Below are 16,532 nucleotides of genomic sequence, written 5' to 3' on the forward strand. Positions count from 1 at the left end.
TTGAAAACGTGATTTTAACAGTGGTGTAATATTCTATGGAATTAACATACTCTAATTTATGTCCCTATTATTGGACATTTTTTCAACTGTTTGCTATCATACATGACATATTCTTGAGTTAAATCGTCTGACTTTGGGGGTTTCCTTAGGAAGGATTGCCAGAAGTGCTGGTTCAAAGGAGATGTATTTTCAAGTTCTTGATTCCTATTATCAAACTACTTTGCAGAAAGGTTGTACCGATTTATGCCTCAGCAGCCTTGCATGGGGAGCACTGCCTCACATCCCCTTTGAAGAGCTGACGCTCTGCTGAAGCTGCCCTGTGACTTCCAGGAGATTGCCTCTCCCCTCTGCGGCAGCCTCTGTCTCAGCTAAGCAGCAGCACAACCTGGTGGGACGAGCACGGATGTGAGTGCACGAGAAGGCTGGGCACACGCCACTGTGGGGCCCGGCCAGGCCTCGTCCTCTGGGCCTCTGCTTCCCCATCTACAAAGGGGAGAATCAATTTCGGACGTGCCCCATCAGACGACTGCGAGGATGGAATGAACGGCAGACATGGGTGCTCAGTCTTTTCCTCACTCCGTCTCCTACTGTCCTCTTGACACTTCTTGCACATTTCTGGGGATGTCTTGGGGTATTTACAACTGTCAGCAGGCGTAGGTCTGTGCACCAAAGGGGATGTGGCAGGGCATGTAAGGGGAAGGGGTTTCCACCCAACCCATTGGTGCCACCCAGCTCTCCACTCTCCCTGGCCTAGGGCCCTTCAGAGGAGCGATATGCAGGCACAAATCTTAATCCAGGCCTGAGAATGATGACCACTGCCAAGAAGTCCCTGAGCGGTGGCTGGAGAAGGCTTCCTGGCACACGGGCTACTACAGCCACTTGGAAGTGCTCAGGGGGGCGAGGGAGCAGTTCTAAAGGGCTGCCACAGTGTGCAGCGGGGAGCCTCTCTCATGTTGCCGTGGACATGGCTAACGCTGTTCTAGAAGGTCAAATGAAGGGTGGAGGGCTTGAGGAGCCTATTCCCCGGCCTGGGTCACAAACAAGTGAGGAACAGCATCACCGTGAGCCAGAGGGAGATGGTTCATATGGCCCCCTTCTCCTCAGAGAACTCAGCAGGAAGACCTGGCGGGGAGCACAGGAGGGACGTGGCCGTGGAGGGTCCCACTGAAGGGAGGAGCAGGCCAGGCATTTGGGCATGAAAGGGAGATTAGCTGATTAAGAACTGAAAGAAAGATGATGCTGCATGAAGTTTCCAAAGCAGGGAGTGGCCCTTTTAAGAGCAGTTCAAAATGTAAGGGAAGACGTGCAGCTTAAAAGCGTGTGACACTTTATGCTAAGGCCGCGCAGTGAGTCTACCTTCAGTAGGTACTCAATAAATGCTTTTGAATCTGAATCAGCAAAGAGACCACAGGGTAGGGAGTGGGGCAAACAGCAGAAGTGATACGGAAAATTCACCAGGGCCCCTGAGTCTCCCCCACGAGACTCAGCCAAGCAGGAGGAGGTGGATTTTGAAGGACACAAATACGGTGACCCACAGGGCCAGCCACACCTGACTTCCCGAGCTGCCTTTGGGGCTCCTGGGCTCAAATACAAAGGACAGGCACAGGAGTGATGTCTGCCAGCCCGCGTGGGATGTGCCCTACCTTGGACAGGTCTTCTTTCCCAACAGGCTGCCCTCGGGGAGATGCGGGCGTGGGGTCCACAGGTCGGGCCTGCTGCGCGGGTTCTTCCACCGCCGGCCCCGACGCCTCCCCCTCTTCTGCACGTCTGCTCAGCGGCTGCTCAAAGCCGCCATCCAGGAGCTGGGGCAGGGGGTCTTCTTCAATGGAAATAATTCTGCGGAGCACCCGGTGGAGCGGACCCCCAGACCCCAGCTCCCTGGTTCCTGCCTCCTCTTCTGTAAGGGGATACCCACTCAGGCCCAGGGAGCTTCTCCTCCTCGGAATGCCAAACACATCTTCTTCCTCCTCTGACTGGCTATTTTGGGGTGGGGAAGAAAGAAAAGTGGGGAGAATATCATAAAGTGCATCAGTATGGAAGCTGGAGGGATGCCTGACAGCTTTTGTGACAGAAAACTGAAGAGCAGCACACCTTGGGGGCAGAGAGCTCCAGGAAAGGGAAAAAACCAGACCCAGCATTCTTTAGCTCATTCACTCAACACCCTTATATAAGTGCCTGATGGTGATGATGAAGGGGATGATGAAGATGATGATGGTGATGATGATGAAGGTGATAACGAAGGTGATGATGGTGATGAGGATGAAGGCGATGAAGGTGATGTTGATTAGTACCAGGTATTAAGCTAATGACATAGTCATAAACAGATGGACACAGCCCCTGTCCTCATGGAATGCTTGGCTTAGTGGGGGCCCAAAGCAATAATGACTCAAGTAAACACTTTTACAAGTTGTGAGAAGTGCTATGAAGGGGAAGTAAAGAGTGTGAGAAAGGAGCCTAACAGAGCTGGAAATAAAGCATCCTGGATTGACCATCAGTCCCAAAGCCTGCCCCTACTGTGCGTCCCTAGGCAGGAGACTTCAACTCTCTAAGCCTCAGTGTCCTCACCATAACATGTGGCCCATCTGCCCTGCCTACCTCATAAATAAGACACTGTAGCCCTCGGCGCAGCAGCCCTTGGCGATGTGAGTGAGGGGTCCCACTCCTCTGGGGGGAGCTCCCCCTCTAGGCAGATGTCCACTGGCTCAGAGGCAGCTGCCCACTTGCGAATGGGCTGTGGGTCAGAAGGAAGCCCGCAGGGCACCTCTCCCTGCCTCTCCTCCCTTTCTCTTTCTCTTTCAGTGTCTCTGGAAGTCAGAGTCACAAGTAAGTGGCTTCAGAGTCAAAGTGCATATTTGCTTCCAGAAGCATCTGAGCATCAAGAACAAGGAGGAGCACAGGAGGTGGAGGGAACCGGGCAAGCGGATGCAGGGCCCACGAGCAGCCCGTATTTCCGAGGTGTCGACAGCAAAGGCCTCACAGGTCCTTCCTGCACAGGAAAGAGAACTAAAGCTGAGAAGCGTTTTAAAGGAGATGGCGGTTTGACAGGGAGGACCTTGAGTCCCAAACCGAAACACATGCGCACACGCACCCTGCACACACACACGCTGCACTCACACGCAGAGATTAGAGAAGAAAATACCATGGGGATGACGTGCTGAGGAGACAGGGCCGAAGCAGAAAGAAGGTCAGCGAAGGACACGGAATACGCAGAACAGAGGAGCTCCCTTCAGTTTGCCCCCGGCTTATCATGTTTATTACTCCTAAGGGCCAACAACAGGGAGGAAAAAGAAAAAAACGCATTATCACCGTTCTGAAGTTAAGTGCAACTCTGAAGGATATATTAAGATCTAGTGCTTGCTCATAAAAGTGGTGACTTAGTTTGGGTCCCTTGATATAAAATAGAGGATTTGTAGCACTTCAAGGACCTTTCCCTTATTTATGAAATTACGTTTTTAATACGAGCTTTAAAAATCATGTTTTTAATAGACTGTCTTCTTTCCAACAAATTTCTTCTGTATTCCAACAAGCCTACCAACTGCTTACCCACTTTAGGACACAGTTAGTGTTCCCAGCCACTTTCGCTCTGCTTACACACACAGGAGTGCATATGTGTGCACATGTGAGCACGTGTGCAAACAAACACAGCATGTTTTCTCAAAGGCTTTGCAACCAGAAAAGAAATGGCCACTGAAACGGTCCTAAAATGAAACATTGCTTGGAAAAACCTTTTTATCTGGGAAATTCTCAAGCACTATTGACATTATGTAATATCTTCAGCTTAGGATGACTAAATTTATTTTTGGTTTTGCCACCAAATGCCATGTGCCAGCAATAGGGAGCAGGCCCCTCTGCAAAGGTGGCAGTGGAATCCAGGGTCCACATTTGTTGCTTCCTTGGTTATTGTCTGTTTCCTCCACTCGGCCATAAGCTCCATGAAAGCGGAGGTATTTGCTCACCACTGCACACAGCACATGGCCCATATCTTGTACACAGCAAGCACTCAAAAATGGATATTAATGGGGGCCGGCCCTGTGGCCAAGTGGCTGAGTTCGCGCGCTCTGCTTTGGTGGCTCAGGGTTTCGCCAGTTCAGATCCTGGGTGTGGACACGGCACTGCTCATCAAGCCATGCTGAGGCGGCGTCCCACATGCCACAACTGGAAGGACCCACAACTAAAAATATACAACTATGTCCTGGGGGGCTTTGGGGAGAAAAAGGGAAAATAAAATCTTTTAAAAAAATGGATATTAATGGCAGGACTCATATCTAATTTATCTTTGGAGTCTTCACAGAACTCAGACGAATGTCTGGCGCAGAGTAAATAATCAGTTAACGCTTGTTGAACGACTATATTCAGTTCTGAGGAACCAACAGGTCAACAATTACTGCAAAAACTTGGCCCCCAAATTGCATCTTCCCGTTGAGCTACTTAGCAAAGGGGTTCATGAGGATCAGGGCCAAAGTCTTGACTGATCAGCTGACTGATCCCCAGGGTCACCTCCGCTTTGCACATCTGTTTATCTCAGGCCTGCTGTCCTCAGGATCTCCTAGAGGAGCAAACTCACACGCTTTCTCCCTGGGTTTGATACAGAGGGATCTGGCTGCCTCTGCCTCCCTGTGACCACCTATGCAGATGGAACGCACGCCAAACAGAAGAGATGGCAGGGGACTGGCTTGTTTCTTTCAATGAGCAGTGAGCAAGCCACTCCTCTGGGGACTCAGACTCAATCATGTGCTGTCCAGCTGTCCAGTGGCAACAAAACACGTTATCTCTGAGTTAATTAAATAGGAATCATTGAAAGGACTCTTTCAAGCACAGGCCCTGCTCTTGTCTGTGAAGGAGTTCAACTACTGGAGACTCTACACCACACGTTAATTACCCTTCAGAGTCCAAACAGCCATGGCCCTGAAAAACCAGGTGCACCCATTCTGCTCAACAGACAGCAGAGCATCGTCCAGCCACACCCTCCATCTCTCGCCTCTGACCCCTCTCTCTCTCCTCTCCTCTCCTCTTCAGTCCCTCTCTGCAGGAACACACTAAGTGGGGGCCCCAGAAGACAATGTCTTGTCCTAGACGCTTGCTCTGCACAGTCCTCCTCCCACTTGGATGTCAGGAAAGGAAGGGACATGTCCTCCAAGATTCAAGGGGAGTGAGTGCAGCTGACCCCAGGCTTCCCCAAGAGGGCCACTTCTCCAGGGCCAGTCTGCACCCAGTGTGGGCCCAGAGCCTGCTGCCAGTGATGCAGCAAGATGCTGCTGCGCAAGATGAATGAACAGATCATGAATGAACAAATAAAGGAAGACTCACCTTCTAAGAATGCCTCTGCCGTCCATATATTTGCCTATCACAGAGCCAGATCTCTGTTTCCAGCTTGCCTTGGGAGCAGCTGTGTTTGCCTTGGCTGCCTTATCCTTCTGGAGAAATACAAAATGCCCTCAGATCCACGCCTGCTGATTTGTCCCAGTGTTTGAGCAGAAAGAGCTCAACTTTCCCACCTCAGAGGTCAGGCTCTAAACAAAACTGTTAAGCAAGCAAGCAAGCAAGTGCTGGTCTCCCTGTTAGCATTCACCCCCTCTTTCCTTTTGCCATCATCTCTCACCAGAATTCGTCCACCTCCCATCTAATAATCTAATCGAAGGAGCCAGTACACAGTTTAGAGCCTGGGTCCTTCATAGGAGTTGTCCTTTGCAGGAGTACTGATAGTTTGCAAGAGGACAAATAAGAAGGGATAAATGCGGAATGCATAGGGAAAATATTTATGGACAGAAAAGACTCTGTGCATCTTCAAATCACACTCTTCTGTGTGGCTCCAATTCATCTTTATTTCCAAAGTCCCAGATGTGAGAAATGGACCAGCCCAAAGGATCAATTAGCCCAGTGCCCCGTCCACAGCTACTAAGCTAGCATAAGACAGTTCAGCTCTTTCGTGGAAGTAGGGTGGATATAGATAAAATGCTCACACATCTGTAACAGAGAACCTGGGTGGGGTGGGGGCAGATGTCTTCCAGGAGATGAGAGGGAGTTAGATCACAGGAAGAATCTCATGAACCAGCCATCCTCATGATTCTCAGTGATTCCTAATGAGAGAGGGAGGGGCTGCTGTGCTCCCAGGGCCCCTGAAGGCATGGCTATAATGATTCCAAATTAATCTTTAATTATTATTCAGCATGAACATGATTTTATTCTTCTTTCTTCTATTCCCCACTAGGGTTCTTAATTCCATTCCCTTTTCAAAGCAAAATGAGTTTGGCAGGTGAAGGAAGTGAGGTCAAGGGATTAGGGTGACATTTGGTTGGAAGTTTTAAAATAAACTCAGTGTTACTTCTAAAACAATTGTAACTATTATCACCATCAAACAAACCTGTGTGGGCTTCAGCTCGGCTCCAGTAGGACACAGGGGGGGCAGCAGGGGTGCTGGCTGCCCGTCAGGGCGAGAAAAGAATTGGCTATGTAACAAAGTCCTTTGGGGATTTGCAGGTCTAAACCAGGTCAGACCTAATTCAGAGCAAACCAGCTGCCTTTCGCTGACCGCATTTAGGACACTGTTCAGCTAAGGGTTCTGGGCCAGACCTCCTCTTCCCAAGAGTTTTTCTCAAAAATACCTACAATGTAGAAAAAAGGATAGGGATTCCCTTTTCTCAAGTGATGCTCAGGGTCATGGTCCAGGGAGGCTGATGACTTGCCCAAGGACACACATGAAACTCACGGTGTGATAATCCTGATAACTAGAAAGTTGCATTAGTCAATTCTGCCCCTTTTTTTCTCCCCTTCAGAGCATCTAGCAGCTACTGTCTAAAGGGAAAGATGAGAGGGGAACGTGGAATCCTAGATTTTGTTTAATGCTGCCCAAAGTGAAGATCTTTGAGTAAATACAGGATTTTCATGCTACTTGGGAAAGTATATAAGTGTGGCACTCAGGTATGGAGGAGCAGGGGTCCCCATAGGGTAAAAAAAATTGTACTAAAATCAACTAGGTAAATTGTGAAATTTACATTTTAATTTGCTCTATGACAGTGTAAAAATGCAAATTTTTCATCAAGAGATCAAAATTTTAATGAAGAAGAAAACTGTGAGCATTTTGGTTTAAAAGTGACGATGACATTTCAACTGCGCCATCTCATGGATGGAACTATCATTTCTGCATCCAAGAAACGTGTGACCCTCCCAAATATTTTCGTCTTGTTATGCCAAGAGTAAAGTGTGTTACTTCATGGAAATTTACACACTGCTACCAGTAGGACACCCTCCATCTTCATTACTTTCAAAAACTCGTATGCCATCGTCCTGCCCACACAAAATGAACAACCAGATTCCAAGCCTCAGGCCATTCTTGGGCCAGTCTCAGCTGGGTTCTGGCTGCCACGGGACCCCAGTCCTTATCTTCCCTCCAGGGAAGGGAGCACCGGCCAAGTACCTGAAAACTTATGTCTCGCTCATCTCGAAGGTGCTTGTTCCTTTCCCTGTGGACGGAAGAGGAGAATCTGTTCAAACATGGAGCTTGCAGTCGACACATCCAACAGCAGCCGGTCCTCCAGTCAGATGGCCGCGGAGGAGGGCGTGCTGTGGAAGGCCCAGGGAGCATGGGAACCTCTTCCTTAGGGATTGTGGTTAACGGCAGAGGGTAGTTTGTGTGTACACCAGCTCAGAGGCGGGGGATAGATGGAAGGGCCTGGCACAGCCTTAAGGATAATGCACTGGTCTCTCCTATCACCAGGGGGAGCCTCCCCCAGAGGTGACCAGGAGATCCAGCTCCGCCTGTGAACTTGCTCTTGGGCTCTCTGAACCATTCATGCATTCATGCCACATGCATTCACTCAGCAAGTGCCTCCTGAGACCCACTGCACGCGGGGCACCGTCCTGGCTCTTAGGGGCGCACCAACGAGCAAAAGAGAAAGTCCCCACCCTCAGGGCATTTGTATTCAGTGCAGGGAGAACCACTATTGAGAAAAATACGGTGGGGGAGAAAGTGGAATGGAGAGTGCCAGAGGGCAGAGGGCTATTCCAGCAGGGCGGTCCTGAGAAGGCTTGAAGAGGAGAGAGGAGCTATGCAGTCACCTGAGGGAAGAGCAAGCGCAAAGCCTGGGTGGGGATACCTGGTGTGTGTGAGGAACAGAAATAAGGACAGCAGAATGCTCAGAGGGAAGGCAGTTAGGAGATGAGGTCAATGGAAAGACAGAGGGAGGCGTGGGGACCTGCCATTCACAGCCTGGGGGCCAGTGTAAGAACTTGGAGTTTTACTGCAAATGAGATATGTGGCCACGGGAGGGGGATGGCAGAGGAGTGCCCTGGTCTGACTTGGTCTATAAAAGGAGCCCTATAGAAGCTGTGCTAAGAACAGATTGCTGGGGATGGGGTGGGGGTGGGCGTCCCTGAGAACTGGCCAATATTTTAAGCAACATGAAGGTCACTGGTTCCACTCTCAGTGGAATCATATAGAAAAAGCCTGCCTGGGGGGTCACAGACATCAGGAAAGGAAATGGAGGCAGTGGAAGTAAACATAAACAATTCTTTTGAAATGTTGTTGAAAGCAATTAAAGAAGTGGAAAGTAGCTGGATGGGGACGTGGGGACGAGAGAAGTTAGATATGAGATTTCAGCGTACATTTGTTGGTCTCTCCAAGCCAGAAAAAGCCGACCATGGAGGAGAGGGAGGGAATGCTGGAACGTCCTTGAGGAAGATGGGGTCGAATTCTAGAGCCTTTGCCAGGCAGTGGGGAGTTCATCCACCATCAGAGAAGCGGAGATGTGGACGGGGACGGCGCAGGAGGAAGCCCTCACGCCATGGTTCCAGCGTCTCCGTGAAAGAGGGGCGTAAGCGTGAGGGTGGGGAAGGAGATGTCAGAGGGTTAAGGAAAGAGCAGAGTGGGAAGGGAGTGGACTTGGGCCTGCGGCATGACCACAGAACGCACTTGAGGTTAATGGCTAGGAATCTTATCTACTAAAGCGCAGGCTGAGAGGGTGGCCAGGTGACCGCAAGGTGCAGTCCAGTTTGTGATTCTCTGACTCTTCCGGCCAGTGGCCCCTGAACATCAGCACTTCGGGAGGGGAAGGGAGGGCACGCAGCCGTCTGCCGTCCTCGCTGTAACGCGGCCACTGACGGGGCGCTCCACGATGCATGCTGTGCGCTATGGGTGGAGATATGAGGCAGGCTGGAATACCGGCCTTGTTCCCCTGGCTTAGAGAAAAGAGGAGCTGTTGTGCGTCAGCTCTCTGCATCCGGTGAGCAGGCAGGCACAGAGCCAGGGCCAACCGAACAAGTTGGGAGGGACGAAGAGGGTATTCCCTAAACCCTGAGTGTGGCAAAGTGAGCGTCTCAGGCCAGGGAGCCTCATTTGCGGCAGGGGCGTCAGCAGCCTGCACGTGGGAGAGGACCTGGGGGCCCTGGGAGCCTCAGCCTTATCAGGGAGTGTGCTGTGTTGCGTCCTGCTGTGTGCAGGCAGAAGCTTCAGTATTGACAGCATGCTCTTCTCTTTACACCTCTCGGCTTTCCTTCTCCTCACTGCCCTGCTGTGACGCCACTCACACACGTCATTTAATTCCCAAAAGAAGCCTGTGAGGGACACATGAGAAATGAAGGCTCTGGCTGTTTAGGGCAACTGCCCAGAGTCACACAAGGCAACGAGGGGCAGCGCTGGGTCTTGAACCAGCTCCAGCTCCAAAACGCTTATTCCCAACTATGTGCCCAGAAATGGCCCCCATTTGCCTTAGGAGGGCAGGCCCCGCCTCCCCTTGTCACATCCCAGCTCTTGTCCTGACTCCACACCATCCTCCGCCACCTCCACATCCTGGCTCTCCCCGGCGGCCGAGTGCCAGCTTGGCAACCATGCGACAGCAGGGGGCTTCAGAGTGTGGCCCTGCACATGCGCCGGTCTCTCAGAAAGAGCTCTGCCTTGCCAGTCTCCCTGCTCACCTGCTGGAACCTGTCCTACTATTTTGTATAAGTGCAATGAAAAAGGGGAAAAGAAAACAAACAAAAACTCGTCCTTGTACCCTTGTTCTCTTCCCTTCGCTAAAGCCTTCTTTGGAATCAAGACTTTCACTCAAATGGATTAGACTTGGCCACCTAAGACGCCTTCCCTCTCCCAGCCTTCTGAGGCCCATCAGAATCATGGGTTGAGTGAAGAAAATCGGAAATGCATTCAGTTTGAAGCACTTTTCAATTTGGCAGCGTCACAGATGCCAGACACGGTCACCTTCCCTTTCAAATTAAAAAAAAAAAAAAAAACCAAATAACTGCATAATGTACCTGATTCAAAACCACTTGCACTTTAAAAATCAGAACCCGAAGTCCTTCTGTGTCATCACCAGTCCCTGCGCGATGTCTGGCTGGCGGCATGCACGGCAGCGTAGAGACCTCACAGGCAAAACTGAAACCACCCTCCCCAGTGAGGTCTCGCAGGCTGTTCTGGCACATTCTGGACCAATGAGCTTTGAATTTATGGTGAGTTCTGGCAGGCTGATAAAACCCCATAGCCCCTTTCCCCATGCTCTGTTTGTGATTTACTTATTCATTCAACAAACATTAACAGAATATGGCAGAATAAAGAGAATCAGCCCAGATAGGGATCTCAGTTCTGGCTCCACCCATGAGTAGCTGTGTCACTTTGGGTAAATTACTTCATTTCTCTAATATCAACTTCCTCATTCCCCCCTGTACTAACAACTGCACTACTTTTCTAAGTTTCGTTAAAGGTGAAGGGCTCCTATATCAGGCCTAGAGTAGCTGCTCAATAAATTCAGTTCCCCTCCTACTCAAGCAAGCACCACACAAGGTACAGGGGGAGACACAAGAAGATGGAGGCAGACCCCACTTGCAGAGGTACACACTGGAGAGGGAGGTGGGCATGTGTGTAAATGGACCAAACCTAACAGAGAGGGTGTCCGAACAGTACGCTGGGGGACGGCGGGGAGAAGGGTGCTCTCTCAGCAGCTGTGTTTTTCCAGCGTGTAGGCAGGGGAGACCAGACCGGCCCTTCCATTCCGAGGCGTCTGGGACGCGCCGTGAGAACACACCAAGCACTGACCCACCTCAGGAAATCCAGCTGCTTCAGGAGCCCCGACTTCTCCCGCTGCAGACTCTCCGTCACGCGGTACACTTCCCTGGGGAGGAGGCAAACGGCAGCGGTGAGCGACTGTCCCGGGAGGCGAGCCCCCAGGGTACGAGGCTCTGATCTGAAGGCGGATGCCAGGACCCTCACACTGGAACCCACGGGCGGTGCCCGCACTGAGGAGAGAGGGGACAAGAGGAGCCCGGCCTTCCGCTGGACAGCACTGGCTACACACAGGGGCTTACAGCATGGTCTCAGTTAATACCAGGGATGCACCATTCGGAAGGTGAAATTACCCCATCTTCCAGATACGGACAGTCAAAGAGGTTCGATTACGGCCCCCAGGTCACACAGACAACCCTCAACTGGGCCAGGGTCCTAATCCAGACCTCCCGCCCCCAACCTGCTCATCGCACAGTCACCTCACACGCCACCTGCGCTGCAGCCCAATTACTGCACTGTCCCCAGGCACCGAACGATCCTGCCCTCCCCAGGATTCAGGGAGTTCGCCAGTATTCTTCTCCAGCCCAATTTTGGAGGGCGAGAGCAGGACTGGTATTTGTCCCCCCACGTGCTGGTTTAGTTTGTTGTCTGAGCTCTTGAAGAACCCTTTCCCCTTTGCCCACTCCCCTCTAAACTCTCCAGTCTGTTCCCAGATATCCGGAATTGCCACTGTTGGCTATGTTTCTTTGATTTAGGATTTATCTCTAGCTATAAAGCAGAGTTCTGTTTTTCGGGTTTTTTGGTGAGGCAGATTGGCCCTGAGCTAACATCTGTGCCAATCTTCCTCCACTTTGTATGTGGGACGCTGCTACAGCATGGCCTGATGAGGTGTGTGTAGGTCCACACCCAGGATCCGAACCAGCGAACCCCAGGCCACTGAAGCAGAGCGCACAAAGTTAACCGCTGGCACTGGGCCGACCCTAAAGCTGAGATTTAATGTATCAATTATCATCAGTCACTCACATCACAGTGTGAACATGTCAAGCCCAGGAGGCGTTTTGAGGAAGGGGAGAGAGAAGCTGAGAATTACAGGGAGTGGCTGGAGGGCAACTCAGCGGCGAGGCAGGGGCTGTGTCTGGTTGGTTTGCATCTTGTGTCCTCACGCAGAGCCTGGCTTGGGGCCTAGTCAACAACTGGCAGCAGCAAGACCCAGAGGAGAGAGGGTGGGAAGGAGGGGCAGGGAGGGAAGAAGGCACGCAGAGATGGAGGGAGGAAGAGGGAAAGGAAGGGAGGGATGCATTGAGAAAGTATTCAGCGCTACTCAGGGAAGAAAGGAAAAAAATAGGGCAGAATTAGCTGACATTGGAAAATACGCCTTGATTAACTTCACAGTTTTGCCTGTCCTTCTCTCTGCGCTCTGCACTGTGATTCAGAAATTTTTAAATCGTCCCCCAAGCTTATTGCAAAGGGTCCAAAGTTGCACATTTCCAAACCACAGCACAGTTTCTAGTGTAGGGAGCACCTTCCAGTCCCATAAATGCGTCACTTCCACAGGCTGCCAGTCTCCTGGATCGTGCCCACCGGGCTGGGCAGGGACACTTACCCGCTGCCGCCCCAGGCATCTCATCACTGAGCTGGCGAAGCAGCAGCAGCTCGCTCGTCCACGGGGCTCTCTCTCCAGGCTCACAATAATCTGATTCCCTAAGAGGTGTCTGTGGGTTTTTCTCCCCTTTATAGAATAATTTTAAAGTCGATTTGTGGCAATAACAGTCTGAATCAAATTCTAAGTTCACCTCAGACAGTCCCAATTAAGCAGTGAAACTTCTCTGGCTCCTGCAGAGCTGCAAATTCCTAACATTTTCTTACCAATTATGTTTAATTTCAACTTGAGGGAAAACAATGTACTCCCCACTATCCAAACGGGGTCCCCAAACCCCTGTCCCAGGCTCTGCTTTGATCGGCACCACGTGAGCAGAGCTGCCTGCTGGCTGGCTCTGCACCAGGCTCTGCGGCTCCCCCAGCCGACCCTGGGTTCTGCCTCTCTCCAGAGAAGCGAGGGCACACAGCTTTCCTCCCCCGCTAAGAAAACCACTCACACGAGGTCTCAGGGCTGGGTTCTCACAGAGCGTTTGACTGATGAGCCAATTCCTAAGAAACGAGGCATTCCAGGTCTTCTCTGGCACCAGATGATGGCTGATGCTCTATAAACACACACACACGTGCACACACAGAGTCCACACTGACGCACTGATACGTCTATTGGTGGCAGACAAACATCTATCTGGATATATGTATACACACATATTCAGATTTTTTGTGTTAAAAAAAGAAAAGCATTTCTAAAACAAACATGACACTTGGATACTTGACTGACCTTTAAAGTCCTAACCTAGATGTTCTACAAGCTTCTCTCCGGGTAACGTGAACTGAAAGGACAAGAACGTGCTGTTTTTCATAGTAGTGATGGGTGGGAGGGTCCTGTCGCCTCTAGGGAACTGCCATCGGCTTCCTTTGTAGATGAGAGAGGAGATCCGGAGCGCTCTCCAAAATATATTGTCAAGTGACAAACGCAGGCAAACGCAGAACGGTGTGCCACCGATTTGTAAATGAAATGTGTATGTGTGTGTGTCTGAGTGCATACGCATTCACTTGCATAGGCATAGAACGTTCCGGAAGGATCCACAAGAAACCATGACCGGTGCTATACAAACACACTACGTGACTGCGAGCTAGGAGTCATGGGTCGGGGGAAAACCTCTTTTGGAGGTGCATATCCTTTTGTGCCGTTTGAATTTTGTGCCTTGTCATAAACTACCTACCCAAAATAAAAGTTAATTAACAAAACAGCGAGGTGCTGCTCTTCAGCTGACCTTCATCTTTATATAATCTCCCTTGCTTGACTGTTCCTTCTTTATCTTATTTTAAGATCTAGTTCTCCTTCCCGGAGCATCTTCAGAGAACGAGAAAATTAATTTTGCCCGTTCTGAACTCTATCTGATAAATGACTAGGTCTGTTTAACTCCAAACTCCATCCTCTCCCTTCCAGCTGCTCCGGAGCAGCAGGAGGCAGCTCGACACCATCGGGGGAAGGATGGGTATCAGGAGAACTAGGCTCCATCCCTGTCTGCTGGCATTAACTAGCTGTGTGGCTTTGGGTTGGTCGCTATACTTCTCTGAGCCTCAGTTTCTTCATTTATAAAATGGAGAGGGAGATCAGAGCGTTAGGTCGTATCAGTACTGCTGGTCTGGGATTCCGTCCTACAGACAACAAGCTAAGGTGCTCACTGTCCTTCTCTCCTGACATTCCTCCCTGGACAGGACACGGTCTCTTGGGTTCCAGCATACTTTCTGGCTGCACAAGGCAATTGCAAGCTTCTTGCAAACGAGTCGTGAAGGTTCTGGAATAATTTATCTCTCCCTCCCAACCTGCCTTCCCTCCTTTTCAACTCCCAACCTCTAGAGATTGTGTCTCTGGCTTGGTTAATTAAGATAAGCCTTCAGAAACATTTTAATCCTCGTGCTGAGAAGCGACTCCAGCACTGGGTGCTTATTTCCATTTGCTGTTCTAATGCCTGTGCCTTCAGATGTTTGCTGCTTTTAGAACTTGATTGAATTTTAAGAGCCTGAATCCTTAATTCTGTTGGTAAAGTTAAATGCCTGTGCCTTGTTGACCTGCTCTCAATGAGGAGGAACTGATTTTGCTCATTTACAATGAAATACACTGTCCTCCCACTGGTCATCCAAGAACTGGAACAGAGGGGTTTCATTTTAAGTCAGCTACTTGGGAATATATCTGTTTTTAAGTGCAGATATCTTACTAGGATAAAACCCCAAATCCAAGCCCATTTCCTCCCTCACCCTCTGCAATGCCCCAAACAGTGCAGGACACCACGCAGGAGCCAAATGGCAGAACAACTGGGTTCAGGCTGATGCGCCGACATTTTGCCAATGATCAGACAGGGCGAGGGGCTTCCCTTTTGAACCAGGGGAGTCAATCCACCTAAAACATCAGGAATTGGTAAGTAATACTGCCCTTTTCTCTGAAATCAGACTCTCTGTACCACTTTTCACAGGACCATGCACACAATTTCCTTTTGCAGAATGAATGAATGAATGCATGCATGAACAAATGAGCGAGTGAATGACGCCAGTCCTACTCCTGTGTAACTATTTTCTGGCTAGCCCATTATTCACTGGGAGGAGTCAGCAAGATGTGTCTAGCAGTTATCACCTTGGGACAGTTACTTAAAACCTCTGAACCCCAGTTTCCTCATCCATAAATGAGAACTGACGATAACAGTACCTGCCACCGCAGGATGCTGGAAAGGTCAATGAGATAATGCCGAATTATCAACAGAAGTGAGACATGTCGAACGTCCACCACAGACCTGGCATAGAGTAGTTTTTAATAATGTTTGTAAAATGAATAAGCAAATGAGTCTATGGATAAATGAATGAAGACAGAAACAAGTGAGATTCCTCTCCCTGGGCCTTCAAGAGCATTTGTTCTCAAAACCTAACACTCCCAAGACAAGATGAATGACTGCTTCCGCCAGGGACTCCTCCAGCAGAAGGTACGGACGGACCCACCCTTGATTCTTTCTCAGTGTGCCTCTGCCTAGCAAGCTGAACCCAATGGCTGGACACCAAAAGCAGTTTATTAGCAAACCAGGCCCTAAGAGATGTGGGGTTCCCCCTAGTGGGCCCACACAGAGGAACACTGGTGGAAAAGACAATGGGTAGAGCTGGAGGGAAGATTCCTGGGCTCTGTCACACGCCCATCAAATTCTATGCTGACCTCGGAAGTCTGCCTGCTGCACTCCCATCCACCCTGGTCGCCTGGGTCTCTGAACTCCAATAGTCATGTACGGTCTGTCTGCTCACTCAGCATTGGGTAGGATAACATCTTTCTAACCACATGATAAGTTTTCTGAGAACAGGGATGTATATTGCTTGTCAGTCCCAGGTAAGGCGTGGCACAGTGCTGATCTGCTTACTAGTCTCAGAATCCTAGAAGAGATCTCAGGGAGCAAGGAGCCCCAATCCCCAGTTTACAGGCAAGGAGACAGAGTGTGGGAGAGGGGAGGTAGCACGCTCACAGCAGGCGATGGAGTTGGAGAACACCAATGGGGATTCACGCAGGCCAGACTCACATCTCCTTCTCCTGGTGGAGCTTGCAGGCCTCTTGCTGGAGGCTTTCCAGCTGCTGCTGGGCATCCTGCAGCTCCCGGGAGGTCCGCTCCAGCTCCCGGGCCAGCTCCTGGTTCGTGAGTTTCAGCTTGGTATTCTCAGCCTTGGTTTCATGCTTGTCATTATGCAGGGCTATGCACTGGCCTTCCAGCTGGAAGGAAGGGTGGGGAGAGGGGAATGATAAGCAAGCACCATCATCAGAGGCCGGTCCACCCCGGCCTCCCCCCACTTTCTCCACCTGGTGGGCAAGAACCGTCACTGTTACCCCTCACTGCCCTCAAGCCTCAAGAGGCTTTGTCCTGCTCCTTAATTCACACATATACACTTCTGGAAGCAGGAAGGAGCTCTCAGA

General features: G+C 50.5%; 1 protein-coding gene across 13 annotated transcripts in view; it reads right to left on the reverse strand.

Annotated features, from left to right (window-relative positions):
- The window catches only part of CRACR2A (calcium release activated channel regulator 2A), a 176,251-nt gene that overhangs the window by 25,335 nt on the left and 134,384 nt on the right, over positions 1-16,532 (reverse strand). For 9 of the 13 annotated variants that reach the window (XR_006518404.2, XM_070494916.1, XM_044756331.2 and 6 more), the window contains 5 exons: positions 16,144-16,331; positions 11,028-11,099; positions 7,415-7,460; positions 5,308-5,414; positions 1,644-1,977 (listed from right to left, as the gene is read on the reverse strand). Coding sequence is in view for 10 of the 13 variants with exons in the window: in XM_070494916.1 (XP_070351017.1) it covers positions 1,644-1,977; positions 5,308-5,414; positions 7,415-7,460; positions 11,028-11,099; positions 16,144-16,331 (747 nt within the window). In the remaining 3 variants the exon portion in view is untranslated. Of the gene's footprint in view, positions 1-1,643; positions 1,978-2,595; positions 2,987-3,139; positions 3,261-5,307; positions 5,415-7,414; positions 7,461-11,027; positions 11,100-16,143; positions 16,332-16,532 lie in introns of those variants that run through there. The other 4 variants (XR_011497113.1, XR_011497112.1, XM_044756333.2 and 1 more) reach the window with 4 other exon arrangements.

This window comes from Equus asinus, chromosome 22 (genome assembly GCF_041296235.1).
Source record: "Equus asinus isolate D_3611 breed Donkey chromosome 22, EquAss-T2T_v2, whole genome shotgun sequence".
In the NCBI taxonomy this organism is placed as follows: domain Eukaryota; kingdom Metazoa; phylum Chordata; class Mammalia; order Perissodactyla; family Equidae; genus Equus; species Equus asinus.